General features: G+C 44.3%; 1 protein-coding gene across 4 annotated transcripts in view; it reads left to right on the top strand.

Annotated features, from left to right (window-relative positions):
- Nucleotides 1–16,522, top strand: part of TAOK3 (TAO kinase 3) — a 591,636-nt gene that overhangs the window by 513,361 nt on the left and 61,753 nt on the right. For all 4 annotated transcript variants that reach the window (XM_082255475.1, XM_082255477.1, XM_082255478.1 and 1 more), the window contains exon 16: nucleotides 12,835–12,963. In XM_082255475.1, the coding sequence (XP_082111601.1) occupies nucleotides 12,835–12,963 (129 nt within the window). The remainder of the gene's footprint in view (nucleotides 1–12,834; nucleotides 12,964–16,522) is intronic.

Raw genomic sequence — 16,522 nt, forward strand, 5'->3', positions numbered from 1 at the left:
TGATCAAGGCTAGAAAAGCCTCTTCGGGGAAGGTTTACGATCGTACTTGGAAGGCGTATTTTGCCTGGTGTGAGTCCAGGGAGTATTCTCCTCGCTCATACTCGGTATCGAGAGTGTTGGCTTTCCTTCACACGGGCGTGGACTAGCGTTTGGCGTTGGCCACGATTAAGGGTCAGATTTCTGCGCTGGCCGTTCTCTTTCAACGCCCTGTGGCGTCTAACTCTTTGGTTAGCACCTTTGTTTAAGGGGTGCGACACCTGGTCACTCCTAGGAGGGAGCCTTTGCCTCCATGGGACTTGAACCTTGTTCTGTCCGTGTTGCAACATGCTCCTTTTGAAAAGATCAGGGAGATCTCGTTACCTCTGTTGTCCAAGAAGGTTGCGTTTTTGGTGGCGATCACTTCGGCTCGCAGAGTGTCAGAGCTGGCAGCCTTGTCCTGCAACTCTCCATATTTGGTGATTCACTTGGATAAGGTGGTCTTGCGACCTAACCTGTCTTTTCTTCCGAAGAGGATCTCGGAATTTCACCTCAATGAGGACATTGTCTTGCCTTCGCTTTGCGCGAGGCCAAAACATCCGAAGGAGGTGGCTTTACATTCCTTGGATGTTGTTCGGGCGATCAGGGTTTACCTGTCGTCGACTAAATCCTTTCGCAAGTCGGATTCCCTATTCGTCCTTCCTGAGGGACCTCGGAAGGGCATGGCGGCGTCGGCTTCTACCATCGCCAAATGGATCAGGCAGACCATTGAGCAGGCCTATGCTTTGAAGGGGAAGGTTCCTCCCGTACCTGTGAAGGCGCACTCTACCAGATCTCTGAGTACGTCTTGGGCCTGTCATCATCGGGCTTCTGTGGCCCAGGTGTGTAAAGCGGCGACTTGGTGGTCAGTTCACACCTTCTCCAAATTCTACAAGGTGGATGTTCAGGCATCGGCGGATGCTTCCTTTGGCCGCAAAGTTCTTAGTGCGGCAGTTCCTTAGGGTCCCTTGTTTTGGGTCCTTGGCTGTTGGGATGTCTTTATCCCTAGGTTACTTATTTTCCTGGGTTGTTGCTCCTGTTGAGCAAGTTTTTTTCCTGTTGCCCAGTTGGTTTTCTTACTTTGGTAAGGTTCCTTTTTCTCTGATGTGGGTACTGCGTTGCTTTAGGCGCGGCTGCGTTTTTTCCCACCCCTCATGTCTACACTGCTATGGGACGTCCCCATTAGTGATGAATATGAAGTGGCGGCGACTGTCGGAGGACGTAAGAGAAAACTGAATTTTTGTAAAATCTTACCTGTAAAATTCCTTTCTCTGAGTCCTCCGACAGTCGCCGCCCCCGCCCCTCTTTTGGGGTTTGTTTATGTACTCTACTGCTATGCTACTGAAACTGAGTTGGGAATGCAGGAAGCAGGGAGGTATTGACTGAGGGGACCACCCCCTAGGGGTGGGATATGCTAAAAGCTTTGATATTAACAAATTTTGTTGCCTAGCTACTCCTGCGGAGCAAAGGTCAATAACCCCATTAGTGATGAATATGAAGTGGCGGCGACTGTCGGAGGACTCAGAGAAAGGAATTTTACAGGTAAGATTTTACAAAAATTCCGTTTTTTTTAACTTACAGGAAAATCCATTTCTGACGTTCATTGAAGGACACAGCACCCACTCATCTGTGGAGTTGTGATTCTTCTGACACTGCTTGTAGCAGTGAGAGGGAGTATACTCCCTGGGACTGTCCACAGGTGTAGCCAGACTTTTGCTGCCTCGTGTCCTACTCCTGTAGGGGGCAGTATAACCCAATGGTTAAGAAGATCAGGAGCTGTGTCCATCAATGAACATCAGAGAAAAGGTTTTTACGGTAAGATTTTACAAAAATTCAGTTTTTCAATTGGTGCAGGGCTCAGAAATTCATCTCCAAAAAAAACTCTGTGGAGGGAATTCTTTATTTTCTCCAGTTTGCTCTGGATCACCCTTTGGCCTTGAGCACCATCAAATGTCATATCTTGGCCTTGGCAATTTTATTTAATTTTTTTACAGACTGCTTGCCTCTCACCACTTTAGTCAAGGACTTTAAACTGGTTGTCGTATTTCTTCTGGTGTGTTCTCCAGTTACTCTCTGGGATGTCTGCCTGATTCTGTCAGTTCTTCAAACACCCTCCTTTGAACCTATTAGGGATATTTTTCTATCTATCCTTAATTGTACAATGCAGAGGGCACAGACTGGATATTGCCACAAAAAAATCTGCTACAGGACTATCGACACCTGGTTTCCTGTAACCTTCACGTGATATGTTTACCCCATGATAGCATTGGTGGAAACCAGGCGCAAGGGAATCACAGCAAAAACTCAGAGAAACATTTGCTTCTCTTGCATCCGATCAGGACCCAATTTTAACACCAGTCTCTGCATCCGATTCTAGCTTTGTCTCAGGCATGCATCAAGTGTCCTATCTGACCAGGGCATTTTTCTCTGCAACTATATCAGAATTTATCAGACAGCTAACATCCTTAATTCAGCTATCACTTTCTAGAACCCAAATGCGCCAGGCTTCTTCTCCACCTCGACCTTCTCTGCCCGAGTCAGAAGTGGAACTATCTTCCTTAGAACAGTTTGAAATAAAAAAACTTTAATGAGGACACAAAGGCGGTGTTTGAAGAGGCTGCAGACGATTTCTCACCCACAGCTTCCCACACACCTTGATGCTATGGCTTCACGCAAAATGTTTGCCAATGTAGAAATACCCACTTCAGCTGTGCGCAAAACCCTCTAATAGACCCCAGGTCTGCTATGTTGTTCATACCTTGTAATAGCAATAAAGTTGATCCCAAAAAAAGGCAGTGTAAAAAAAAAAAAAACATTAATTTAAAAAAAATTTAAAGCATCACCATCCCCCCATGCTCACATACAAATGCGCATGTAGGTCTCGCAGGCATATGTGAACGATGATCACACCATACATTTGCGATATCGTCTCGGATATCAGAGCGAGAGCAATATTTTAGTGCCAGACCTTCTGTGTAACTCTAAACTGGTAACGTATAAAGGCTTTTAAAGTGTCATCTATAGGAATTTTGAGGTCCTGTAGTTTGGCACGGTTCCACAGGCATGCACGATTTTAAAACGTGACATATTTGGAATTAGTTTACTCAGTGGAGCATCATCTTTTATATTTTACCCCCCAAAATTGGGTATTTTGTGTCTTGTTCACTAAAATTCATGAAAGTGTATTTCTTTACAAAAAAAAAAAAACTGCGCAAATATGGTGTGACATCCACTATTTTATTTTCTAGAGCCTCTGCTTAAAAGCATATAATAAGTAATTTATATAAGTAATTTTACATGTACAGTAACTCACAAAAGTGGGTACACAACTCACATTTTTGTAAATATTTTATTATATCTTTTAATGTGACAACACTACATTGTAGCAAAGTGTCACTGTTTTTAAAGTAGTGCATGTACAGCTTGTATAACAGTGTAAATATGCAGTCCCCTCAAAATATCTCAACATACAGCCATTAATGTCTAAACCGCTGGCAACAAAAGTTACACCCCTAAGTGACAATGTCCAAATTGGACCCAATTAGCCATTTTCCCTCCCCGGTGCCATGTGACTCGTTAGTGTTGCAAGGTCTCAGGTGTGAATGGAGAGCAGGTGTGTTAAATTTGATATCGCTCTCACTCTCTCATACTTGTCACTGGAAGTTCAACATGGCACCTCATGGCAAAGAACCCTCTGAGGATCTGAAAAAAAGAATTGTTGCTCTACATAAAAATGGCCTAGGCTATAGGAAGATTGCAGGGATCCTGAAACTGAGCTGCAGCACGGTGGCCAAGACCACACAGTTGTTTAACAGGACAGGTTCCACTCAGAACAGGCCTTGCCATGGTCGACCAAAGAGTGCATGTGCTCAGCGTCAAATCCAGAGGTTGTCTTTGGGAACTAGACGTATGAGTGCTGCCAGCATTACTGCAGAGGTTGAAGGGATGGGGGGGTCAGCCTGTCAGTGCTCAGACCATACGCCACACACTGCATCAAATTGGTCTGCATGGCTAGAAGGAAGCCTCTTCTAAAGATGATGCACAAGAAAGCCCACAAACAGTTTGCTGAAGACAAGCAGACTAAGGGCATAGATTACTGGAACCATGTCCTGTGGTCTGATGAGACCAAGATAAACTTATTTAGTTCAGATAGTGTGTGCCGGCAACCAGGTGAGGATTACAAAGACTTAGTGTGTCTTACCTACAGTCAAGCATGGTGGTGGGAGTGTCATGGTCTGGGTCTTGGGCTGCATGATTTCTGCCTGCACTGGGGAGCCACAGTTCATTGAGGGAACCATGAATGCCAACAAGTACTGTGACATACTGAAGCGGAGCATGATCCCCTCCCTTCGGAGACTGGGTCGCAGGGCAGTATTCCAACATAACGACCCCAAACTCACCTCTAACACAACCACTGCCTTGCTAAAGAAGCTGAGGGTAAAGGCGATGGACTGGCCAAGTATTTCTCCAGACCTAAATCCCTATTGAGCATCTGTGGGGCATCATCAAACAGAAGGTAGAGGAGCTTAAGGTCTCGAACATCCACCAGCTCTGTGATGTCATCATGCAGGAGTGGAAGAGGCCTCCAATGGCAAACTGTGAAGCTCTGGTGAACTCCATTCCAAGAGGATTAAGGCAGTGCTGGAAAATAATAGTGGCCACACAAAATATTGACACTTTGGGACAAATTTGGATATTTTAACTTGTGTACTCACTTTTGTTGTCAGCAGTTTAGACATTAATGGGTGTGTATTAAGTTATTTTGAGGGGACAGCAAATGTACACTGTTATACAAGCTGTACACTCACTACTTTACATTGTAGCAAAGTGTCATTACTTCAGTGTTGTCACATGAAAAGATATAATAAAATATTTACAAAAATGTGAGGTGTGTACTCACTTTTGTGAGATACTGTATGAGAGAATTGTATGGATTGGCCTGGGAGTCAAGTGGTAAAGTCACCACTATGCCACAATGAGGGGATCATCTTTCCACGTTTACTGTGTTATTTGGTAAACTCCAAATATAATTTGACATGCTTTTTTCAGTAATGTCTGCCTTCTGATATACTTCCTTAATAAAGTATAACTTTAGCTTTAAAAAAATAAAATAAAGGGTGAACATGCAGGATTTTTAATGCAGAAGAGACATGCTGTTTTGTCTCTTCTGCATTAAAGTTACTTACCTGCCTGTCTCCCCCTGTACAGGGAGCTGCACCCGACCAATGAAAGCGGCCAATGATCGAGACTCGGAAGCTGGCCGCCTAAAAAAAAATCAGTGGTCGGAGGGAAGCTGCATCCAAGGTGAGTATAGTTCCCCTTTAATTCCTTACAGTCCAAGCCAGTTCTGTAATTTCTCTTATACATTTTAAATATAACTTTTCTCTATTGTTCATCGACAGATGCAGCTCCATCATCTTTAGATAGGGAAATTTAAGTGTTAGTTTGTATTTATTATTTTCACAAGTTAGTTCCTGAAGGACCAAGATCCAGAGGAACTACAAGCAACAGCCGGCTGTGGTTTCGCACTGGATAATCTAGATCCTTAAGGTCTCCCAGCCTGGCCAGCGAGCGTGCGCAGGTTATAGTCCAGAACTAGGCTTCACTACGACAGTCCCCCGACGGAGGGGGCGAGCCTGCTAGTTTGCAAGTCTCGCTGGGACGGAATCGACCTGGAACGCACTAAGTTGCAGCGTACCCCCTGGCTGGCAGCAATCCCATTCCGGGTGGGAGGTGGACTGTTCGGAGTGGCACCCACCTGGTACCGCGGCATGGTGAGTAATACTGTCCCCCCCAATCCTCTTGCAGTCTCAGGGTGGACGTGGGTCCCTCCTTTGAATGGTCGGACCCCCGGGTTCCCTTCCATTCCCCTAGCCCCTCTAACAGTCAGGGTGGTCCTTTGGACCCATTCTACCTCCAAGCCTCTAGCGGCCTAGTCGCGGCTGTCCGAAGTGCCTGACTGAGCTGATCGGTGGATGACAACGGATTGCCTCACATGGCCGGATCGGGCCAAAAATTGAGGCCGTGGCCTATTCACAGCTGCCTGGGTACTATGCCAGGCTGTCCGAGTACCATTTCAAGCTGTCCGAAGTGCTTGACTGTGCTGACCGGCGGCCGATGGATTGCCTAACGCAGCGGGATTGGGCTGAAAATTGAGGCCGCGGCTTTCCGAGTACCATGTCCAGCTGTCCGAGCTCCTAACCGAGCTGTCCGAGCTGCTGATCAAGCTGATAGGGCTGACGGCAGACCCACGACCGGATCGGGCCCCAAATTTAGGCCACGGCTTTGGGGCCTACTCGAGGCTGGCTGACCGAGCTGCTGACCAGGCGGTTTTAGCTGCTGACCAGGGTGATAGAGCAGCAGATAGGCATCCGCCCTTCCCCTCTCCTCCTTGGGGGTGGACATATGGACTGCCTGGCGCCCCCCTTGAACGGAGCGCCGTGGGGAAATTGTTGTGTGGGGGTGCTCTGCCTGCGCGTCTGCGTCACGGCTGGCCCCCTCTTCCCCTTTATAGGGGGCTATGTCCTCTTATGTCATTTATGGTCTTCAGTCGGCGTCTCCTTGCGGGACTGCGGTCTGAGACCTCCCCTGCTTGTTATGCTCCCATGGTGAGCTTAGCATATAGCGACTCTTAATAGGTCTGCGTCCACGCACTTCAATTTAAAAAAATCTGTCCTGATACCTTCATTAAGACTGGATTATCTGGGCCTGACTCTGGATTCCGCTTTGGCGAGGGTCTTTCTTCCTCCGGACAAGCTGCACAAGTTGCAGGGGGAGATCCGTTTGCTGTTGGAAAGCAATTTGTCCTCTCTGCAGACTTGCATGCGGGCCTTGGGACTGATGGTGTCAACCTTCAAGGCGGTTCCATTCAGTTCCACACGAGACTCTTACAAAGGGAGATTCTAGTCTAATGGAACAACGATCCAAAGTCCTAGGACGCTTTGATTCGGTTGAGTCGCAACACAAAGACTGCTCTTCTATGGTGGCTTCACTCGTTAGCACTACACCAGGGCAAGTTCCTTCTGTTGTATTGGACAGTGGTAACCACTGACGCCAGCCTGTCAGGTTGGGGTGGAGTGCTGCGGAAGTTCTATGCCCATGCTTCCTGGACAGTAGAAGAGTCCAAAACTTCAGATAAAATATTTTGGAGCTCAGAGATATAAAACTTTGCCTGAGCCACTGGACGAATCGTCTGCAAGATTGTCCGGTCTGGATTCAATCGGATAATGCTTTTATCAATCATCATGGGGGCACCAAGAGTGTCTTGGCGGCCCGGGAGTTTGCCGAGATCCTGGATTGGGTGGAAAAGTTTGTTCCAGCCCTCTCTGCTGTTCACATCCCAGGTTTGGAGAACTGGCAGGTGGATTACGTCAGTATTTGGATCAGGGGCAGTGGTCCCTACACCCGGAGGTGTTTTTTTTATCTCCTGTGTGTCCGGTGGGGGACGCCTGATGTCGACCTGTTTGCTTCTCGACTCAACAAGAAGGTTCAGAGGTTCGTAGCCAGGTCTCGGGATCCTCTGGCCGACGCCACAGATGCATTGGTGGCTCCTTGGAGTCAGTATCGGCTGATTTATGCATTCACTCCACTAAAACTTCTGCTGAGGCTTCTTGGCAGGTTAGAAGTGGAAGGGGTTTCTGGTCACTCTGGTAGCCCCGGACTGGCTTCGCCGGTCTTGGTACGCAGACCTGATAAGGTTGGTCGCCGATGCTCCCTTGAGACTATCTCTCAGGGAAGATCTGCTGTCTCAAGCACCGATCTGCCATCCTGCTTTACTGTCGCTGGCTTTAACGGCGTGGCTGTTGGAAGCCAGATATGGAAGGATAGAGGTCTTTCTGATTCAGTGATTCCTACACTACTGAAGGCCAGACAATTAGGGAGATTCCTCTGCTTGCCTTGTCTCAGAAGGTTGCCATTTTGGTCACTATTACTTCTGCCCGCATAGTATCTGAATTGGCGGCGTTGTCCTGCCGCTCAATTTATCTGGTGGTCCACAGAGATAAAGTGGTACTCCGACCTAATCAGTCGTTTCTTCATAAGGTGGTTTCTGATTTTCATCTGAATGAAGACATTGTGCTGCCTTCACACTGTTGCAAGCCCAAGCATCCAAAGGAATTTGCCTTGCATTCTTTGGATGTGGTTCGGGCAGTCAGGGTTTACCTGGAGGCCACTGAGTCTTTTAGAAAATCAGATGCTCTTTTCATCCTTACCAAAGGACCTCGTAAAGGATTGGCTGCGATCATATCCAGATGGATCAGGCACAAGGTAGTTCAGGCTTATTCACTAAAGGGTCAGGTTCCTCCTTTCCCAGTGAAGGCGCATTCTACTAGAGCACTGAGTGCCTCTTGGGCTTTTTACCATCAGGCATCAGTGATGCAAGCTTACAAGGCGGCAACTTGGTCCTCTGTGCATACGTTTACAAAATTCTACAAAGTAGATGTGTTAACATCTTCGGATGCTTCCTTTTGGCTGCAAGGTTTTGCAGGCTGCTGTTTAAAGAGAATCTTTTTTTGTTTCTCTTTGAGGGTGTATGTTTTTTATAGGCGAGCTCCAGTTGTTCCTGGTTGAGCTCCATGTTACTTGATTGGCTAGGTTTAGCCTTTGGGAATTATGTTGTCTTGCATTGTTTTCCCACCCCTCATGATTATACTGCTTTGTGACATTCCATTGGTCTAAAGATGATGGAGCTTCGTCTGTCGATGAACGATGGAGAAAACTGGATTTTTGTAAGAACTTTCTGTAAAATCCTTTTCTCTGCAGTTCGACAGACGCAGCACCCGCCCCTCTACTTCTCTGTGAATTGTTTTTTTTTTGTCTTCTAAACACTGCGTGCAACTAAACTGATTGATGATAGCAGAGTGTGTGGGGTTATGCCTGCAGGGACATATAGGCGTGGTTAAGCTTTTTTCCTGCCTAGTGCCTTTTCCTGATGGGAGGAACATAACCTATTGGTCTAAAGATGATGGAGCTGCGTCTGTTGATGAACTTCAGAGAAAAGGATTATACAGTAAGTTCTTACAAAAATCCATTTTTTTCTTTCCTAGAAAATTACTTGCCACTTCCAAACATTATATAATTTCTGAAAGCAGAGGCCCTGAAGAATAAAATGGCGGTTGTTGAGAAAATCCACTTAAGTGCATTTTAGTGCACACAAACATATTATAATACCCCATTTTTTAATAAAATATAAAAGATGATATTTTGCCAAGTAAATGGATACTAAACTTGTTAAGATTTAAAAATTTTCAATGGCGACAAACTACAGTACCTAAAAATCTCCATAGGCAACACTTTAAAAGCCTTTACTGGTTACCAGTTCTGAGTTAAATGTGTCTCTGGTGCTAAAATTATTGCACGCTCTCTCTCTGACAATTGTAGGGATACCTCAAATCTGTGGTTCAATCACCATTTACACATGCATGGGGGACCTAAGTGTGCATTTGCACGTGAGCACAGAATTATGGGGCACTTTATGAACAACATCCCTTGTGATAGCATGGGTAGTGACAGGTACTCTAAATTGAGATATCTGGGGTCTATTAGCTTCCTGATCTCATCTGATTAAATCGAAATCTTTGTCATCAGATAACAGCTATTAAACAATCGGAACCGGAAGTGGTGTAATACACGTCTCTTCTGTCTTCATTCATCACTGGGTGGCAAATGGATGGCAAATAGTTAAAGCAGACCTTCACTCTCTCAATCAACATTGACTGATTATTTTTAATCCTTATGGTGCTAGCGTTAGTAAATAGATAAGAAAGTACAGGTGCATCTAAAAAAATTAGAATATTATCTAAATGTTAATTTATTTCAGTAATTGAATTTGAATAGTGATACTGATATATTATATAGATTCATTACACACAGTGCTATATTTCAAGCATTTCTTTCTTTTATTTTGATGAATATGGCTTGTAGCCAAAATTCAGTATCTCAGAAAATTTGAATATTGTGAAAAAGTTCAATATTGTAGACTCGTGGTGTCACACCCTAATCAGCTAATTAACTCAAAACACCTGTAAAGGTTTCCTGGGCCTTTTAAATGGTGTCTCAGTCTGGCTCAGTAGGTTACACAATCATGGGGAAGACTGCTGAATTGACAGTGGTCCAAAAGACAGTCGTTGACACCCTCCACAAGGAGGGTAAGTCACAAAAGGTCATTGCTAAAGAAGCTGGCTGTTCACAGAGTGCTGTATCCAAGCATATTAATGGAAAGTTGAGTGGAAGGAAAAAGTGTGGTTAAAAAAAAGGGTGCACAAGCAACAGGGATTGTGAAGCAAAGGACATTAAATAATTTGGGGGAGATTCACAAGGAGTGGGCTAAGGCTGGTGTCACTGCTTCAAGAGCCACCACATACAGACGTATCCAGGACATGGGCTACAACTGTCACATTCCTTGTGTCAAGCCACTGCTGAACCAGAGATGTCGGAAGCGTTTTATTTGGGCAAGGAGAAAAAGGACTGGACTGTTGCTCAGTGGTCCAAAATCCTCTTTCCGGATGAAAGTAAATTTTGCATTTCATTTGGAAATCAAGGTCTAAGGGTCTGGAAATAGAGTGGAGAGGCACAGAATCCAAGTTGCATGCGGTCCAGTGTGTGACGTTTCCACAGTCAGTGATGATTTGGGGAGTCCTGCTGGCGTTGGTCCACGGTGTTTCATCAAGTCCAAAGTCAGCGCAGCCCTCTACCAGGAAATTCTGGAGCACTTCATGCTTCCCTCTGCTGACCAGCTTTATGGAGATGCTGATTTCATTTTCCAGCAGGACTGCGCACCTGCCCTCACTGCCAAAAGTACCAATACCTGGTTTAATGATCATGGTTCTACTGTGCTTGATTGGCCAGCAAACTCGCCTGACCTAAAGACCATAGAGAATCTTTGGGGTATTAAGAGGAAAACGAGAGACACCAGACCCAACAATCCAGATGGGCTGAAGGCTGCTATCAAAGCAACCTGGGTTTCCATAACACCTCAGCAGTGCCACAGGCTGATCGCCTCCATGCCACGCCACATTGATGCAGTAATTCAGGCAAAAGGAGCCCGACCAAGTATTGGGTGCATACTATACTATACATGGACATAATTTTCAGAAAGCCCCAACATTTCTGTATCAAAATCCTTTTTTTTTTTTTTTTTTTTTTTTTTTTTTTTTTTTTTTTGATTGGTCCTATGTAATAATCTATTTTTCTGAGATACCGAATTTTGGGTTTTTACTAGCTGTAAGCCATAATCATCTAAATTAAAAGAAAAATGCTTGAACTATATCACTCTGTGTGTAATAAATCTATATAATATATGCGTTTCACTTTTTGAATTTATTAATGACATAAATTAATTTTTTGATAATCTAATTTTTTGAGATGCAACTGTATATCATATTTACCTATTTTAAACTTTTTAACATTTCTTCAGTTACTTCCTGGTTTTCAGGCCTAAGCAAATTATGTCATACATCCCAGGACTCTTTAGGAGGGGCGCAGCAGTTTTGTCAGATAAGTACACCCTCCTGCCTGCATGCCTGAGCTAAGGGCAGATGGATTCCAGGAAGTAAACTCTTCACAAAACATTTGCCCTTACTCAAGATGGCCACAGCCATTAATGATAAAGGGTGATTTTCAAACTGACTTCTCAGCACAATAAAGCATAGAGACATGGATGGATGTGTGGCTTTACTCTGAATATCAAAAATTAATCAAATTGCATTTTTTTTTTTGGTGCTCAGATGCAGTGTAGCTCCGCTTTAAAGTGCTTGTATACTCACCTAAAAAAAAAAAAAAAAACCCTGCCGGAGAAAGGCATAATGAGCTAGTATGCATTGCATACTAGCTCATTATGAAATACCTTAAAACGAAGCCCCGACACGGTCACCCGATCACCGCTGAGGGAGCCGTCATGTTCCCTCGGCGTCTCTTCCTGGTTCAGCGGCTCTGGCGCTGTGAGTGGCCGGAGCTGCGATCACATCACTCCCGCACATGCGCGCGGTAGTTACTTTCCGGAAAAGAGCTCTGAAGGTCCGCCGGACCTTCAGAGCATATGCGCCGCTGGTTTCAGCGGCTGCATGCAGGACGACGATCTCCTAAACCTTGCAGGTCTAGGAGATATCAATTATACCTACAGGTAAACCTTATTATAGGCTTACCTGTAGGTAAAAGGTAAAAAGTGGAGTATACTACCACTTTAAGGCTCAGATTTGTGGAGCGTCTGGTTTATAATTTTCCTATGTACAATTGCCTTCTCAGCTCCCATTGACCTCAGAGTTGCCTTACCTGGTCAATGAGTGTTGGTAGTCTGCTTTTCATGTGCCATATTTCTGTATGTAGCGATGTAAAAGGTGTCTTGGTGTCTTTTTTTTGTTTATTTTGATACATTTTTTTACTCTTAATTTCTGCTTCTCCAGAACTTGTTTTCATAGTTCCTTGTGCCTCATAAAGCTGATTGTTTATATCTCTCAGAAACCTTATAGAAACCAGGTGTATTTGATGTATTTTTCAGATCATCTGACACATTTTTTTTGCGCATAGTTGGACTTCATTCTTCCAAATATGGTAATTCTGAAGACAAATTTGGTTGTAATAATGCTTATATAGGGGTTTTGCAAGAAAGGTGGTGATACATTCTGTGTAGAGTTTTTTCCACCATGACATTATGAACTCTTTTGAGTAGATCAGTGACCTAGTTTCAATTAAATTTGATTTAATTGTAGATTGCAATGCCACAAATCTTGAAAAAGTTACATGCTGTGTTCTACAAAGCACTGTTAATATACTAGTGGTGACAAAATAATCTAATATTTTTTTTTTTTTTTTTTTTGCTCACAGGCAAAGATGGCTGCAGCGGATGAAAGGAGATTTCAACAACAGATCATAGCCCAACAAAAGAAAGACTTAACATCGTTCTTAGAAAGTCAGAAAAAGCAGTACAAGATTTGCAAGGAAAAGATTAAAGAGGCATGTGCAGTACTAACCTGACTCTGGAAAGCTTCACCAAAATTTTAAAGAAAAAAGGGGTTACTTTCTTCCAAATATGGTGCCCTAAATCAGCAAGATCGACGGTGTGAAATATCACATATTGAGTTCTTGTGAATTTCCAGCTGTTATAGGCTGCTTTTGTTTGAGGCTTATGTGGGCTCACTGGGGAAATGTTCTATGTATGTAAGCAATTTAGAGTTAGTGTTACAATTTTGTTAGGCAGTTTTTTTTCATTAAAATAATAAACATGTTATACTCACCTGCTCTGTGCAATGGGTTTGCACAGAGTCACCCCACACATCCTCTTTTGGGGTCCCTTGCTTGGTATCTTGGCTCCTCCTTTTCTCTGTGTCCCCTCATAGCAAGCCACTAGCTATGTGGGCACACAGTGCACGCTCACTCTTTAGCTGCACTCCATAGAGACACAGCACAGCTTAACTGTGCCCCCGCTTCCTCCTCACAGCATTTGATTGACAGCAGCAGAAGCCAATGGGGAGAGAAGCGATACAGCCGTGCACAGCGCTAGATCGATTTTGGTCTCATGTAAGTATTCAGGGATGTGGGGGACGAAAATCTGTAAAACATTTTTTACCTTCATGCGCAGAATGCATTCAGGTTAAAAAAAAAATTGGCTTTAGAACTACTTTAGGGCGCAGACACTGAAAAAAGTGCCCTCTGACTCCTCCCCTTGCACGTGCTCAGTTAAGCCCACTGTCTGCACTACTAAATTAAATTGTGCACTGGTTGCTAAGCAATCACACAGCTACAGGGGCTTTCAGTTGCTTAGCAACCAGTGCAAAATCGAATTTAGCGCTGATAGTGGGAGCTAGTGAACATGTGCGTGGAGGAGTCCGCTGCCAATTCTTTCAGTGAGCCTTTTTCTGAATCCATGATATATAGATTAACTAGTTACAGATAAATTTCCTGCTAACGGGCATAGCCCACCCTTTTGCAATATGATTTTATTTTACACCTTATGATCAGTTATCCCTGGACTGGGCAAATATATAGGTAAGAGGGAATGTTTGACACTTCAGAAATAGGTGTTCCTTTTATTTAGTATGGGTTTATTTGCATACACTGAAGATGGGAGTGGTTTGTGTTTGGGGGGAATTTATCTCATTGCTTTCTGGCAATCTGAGGTGGGAATGTTTTAGATTTTGTCACTGTTTGCCTGAGGAAAGAGCTGATTAGAGCTCCAAAATATTGGACTCCTTGTTATTGGACTAATAAATTGCTCACTTATGAGCATGTGCTGCTGATCTCTACGATTTCTGGAATAAGAACAACGCCATCATTGTTCATCAATGCAGCACCCAGAAGGTTAAGAATCTGTTTGAAGTGCACCAGGCTCTTCTTAATTCATGCTGTCTGCAGCATTGTTATGCGAGTAATTCTTAGGGCTCTCAGAAAGTGGTTGAATCAAGCTGCTGGTCATCTTTCAACCTGGAAGACTAACTGTGCCAAATTGTTTTCAAATGAGCAAGAGAGTCTAAAGCCAGCCATATATGAATCGAAATTCAGCCAGTATAGCAGGGATCAGCCGAGATTCAATCCATTAATGGGCAAGCAGATTGTACCAAGGTGGATCCATAGATCGACTTGGGTACAACCAGCCTGTCAAATTGGCACTTAATGCAACGTGTGTAGTCAGCCACAGGGTGCTTTTGCCATTGCAAAACCACAGGCAAACATTCTCTGTCGAAGGTCCACACAACACTGAATCTCAGTGATAAGCCCCTTGCATCAGAGGAAGAACCGGCTCTAACATGCAATGGTCTCTGCATGCAGTTCTAACTCCATTTTAAAGACTCAAGAAGTGGCCTATTCGACAAAAACAGATTTTTCTGACTCTGCCAGGGTTCCTCAGATAGATAACCGCCTTAATCAGCCCCCTTTGGCAGGTCTCAAAAATGTCACGCCTTTTCTCCTTCCATTTCTCTACTGCAGTCAGATCCTAAAATCCTGCCTTAGACGAGGCAGAAACAGAAGGGGAGTAAGACACCATTAGGCAGTATTGGGGGAACCTGCTGAAGATAAACTTGCTAATGTGGAACAACTCTGCTGCCATCCACAAAAGCCTTGGCATTGTGTTGCAACTTCATTCTCCTCCTCCTTTGGGTACAAAGGGGCCTGCAAAAACATTCAAAACATTCCCTGTTAATGAACAGATAGAATGTGCCACTTGTAATGATTGCGTTACTCCCGGAAGGATTTTTACACCTCCCAAAATCTTTTTTTTAAAAAAGCAGTGAACTGTCCCTGTAGTTGACCCTACCATCTCAGTCGTAAACATTTCACTGTACCTATGAAACATGTTCCTTCTTTAAAATATTCTGCAAATAGAAATTTTGAGATGCTCTTAAAGGCTCACTTTACACTTGCAGGCCCAGCCATTCAAGACTATATAATTTTCCCATTTTCATTCAAGAACTACAATATCTCACAAAAGTGAGTACACCCCTCACATTTTTGTAAATATTTTATTATATCTTTTCATGTTACAACACTGAAGAAATGACACGTTGCTACGATGTAATGTAGTGAGTGTACAGCTTGTATAACAGTGTAAATTTGCTCTCCCCTCAAAATAACTAATCACACAGCCATTAATGCCTTAAACACTCTGGCAACAAAAGTAAGTATACCCTTAAGTGGAAATGTCCAAATTGAGCCCAAAGTGTCAATATTTTGTGTGGTCACCATTATTTTCCAGCACTGCCTTATCCCTCTTGGGCATGGAGTTTACCAGAGCTTTACAGGTTGCCACTGGAGTCCTCTTCCACTCTTCCATGACGACATAACGGAGCTGGTGGATGTTACAGATCTTGCGCTCCTCCACCTTCCATTTGAGGATGCCCCACTGTTGCTCAATAGGGTTTAGGTCTGGAGACATGCTTGACCAGTCCATCCCCCTTACCCTCAGCTTCTTTAGCAAAGCAGTGGTGGTCTTGGAGGTGTGTTTAGGGTCATTATCATGTTGGAATACTGCCCTGCTCCCCAGTCTCCAAAGGGAGGGGACCATGCTCTACTTCAATATGTCACAGTACATGTTGGCATTTATGGTTCCCTCAATGAACTGTAGCTCCTCAGTGCCGGCAGCAATCATGCAGCCCCAGACCATGACACTCCCACCATCATGCTTGACTATAGGCAAGACACACTCGTCTTTGTACTCCTCACCTGGTTTGCCGCCACACACACTTGACACCATTTGAACCAAATCGGTTTATCTTGGTCTCATTAGAACACAGGACATGGTTCCAGTAATCCATGTCCTTAGTCTGCTTGTCTTCAGCAAACTGTTCTCGGGCTTTCTTGTGCATCTTTTTTAGAAGAAGCTTCCTTCTGGGACATCAACCATGCAAACCAATTTGATGCAGTGTGCGGCGTATGGTCTGAGCACTGACAGGCTGACCCCCCTATCCCTTCAACCTCTGCTGCAATTCTGGCAGCGCTCATAAGTCTATTTCCCAAAAACAACCTTTGGATATGACACTGAGCACGTGCACTTAGCTTCTTTGGACGACAATGGCAA

This window comes from Pelophylax lessonae (assembly GCF_965119305.1).
Source record: "Pelophylax lessonae genome assembly, chromosome: 1".
Classification (NCBI taxonomy): domain Eukaryota; kingdom Metazoa; phylum Chordata; class Amphibia; order Anura; family Ranidae; genus Pelophylax; species Pelophylax lessonae.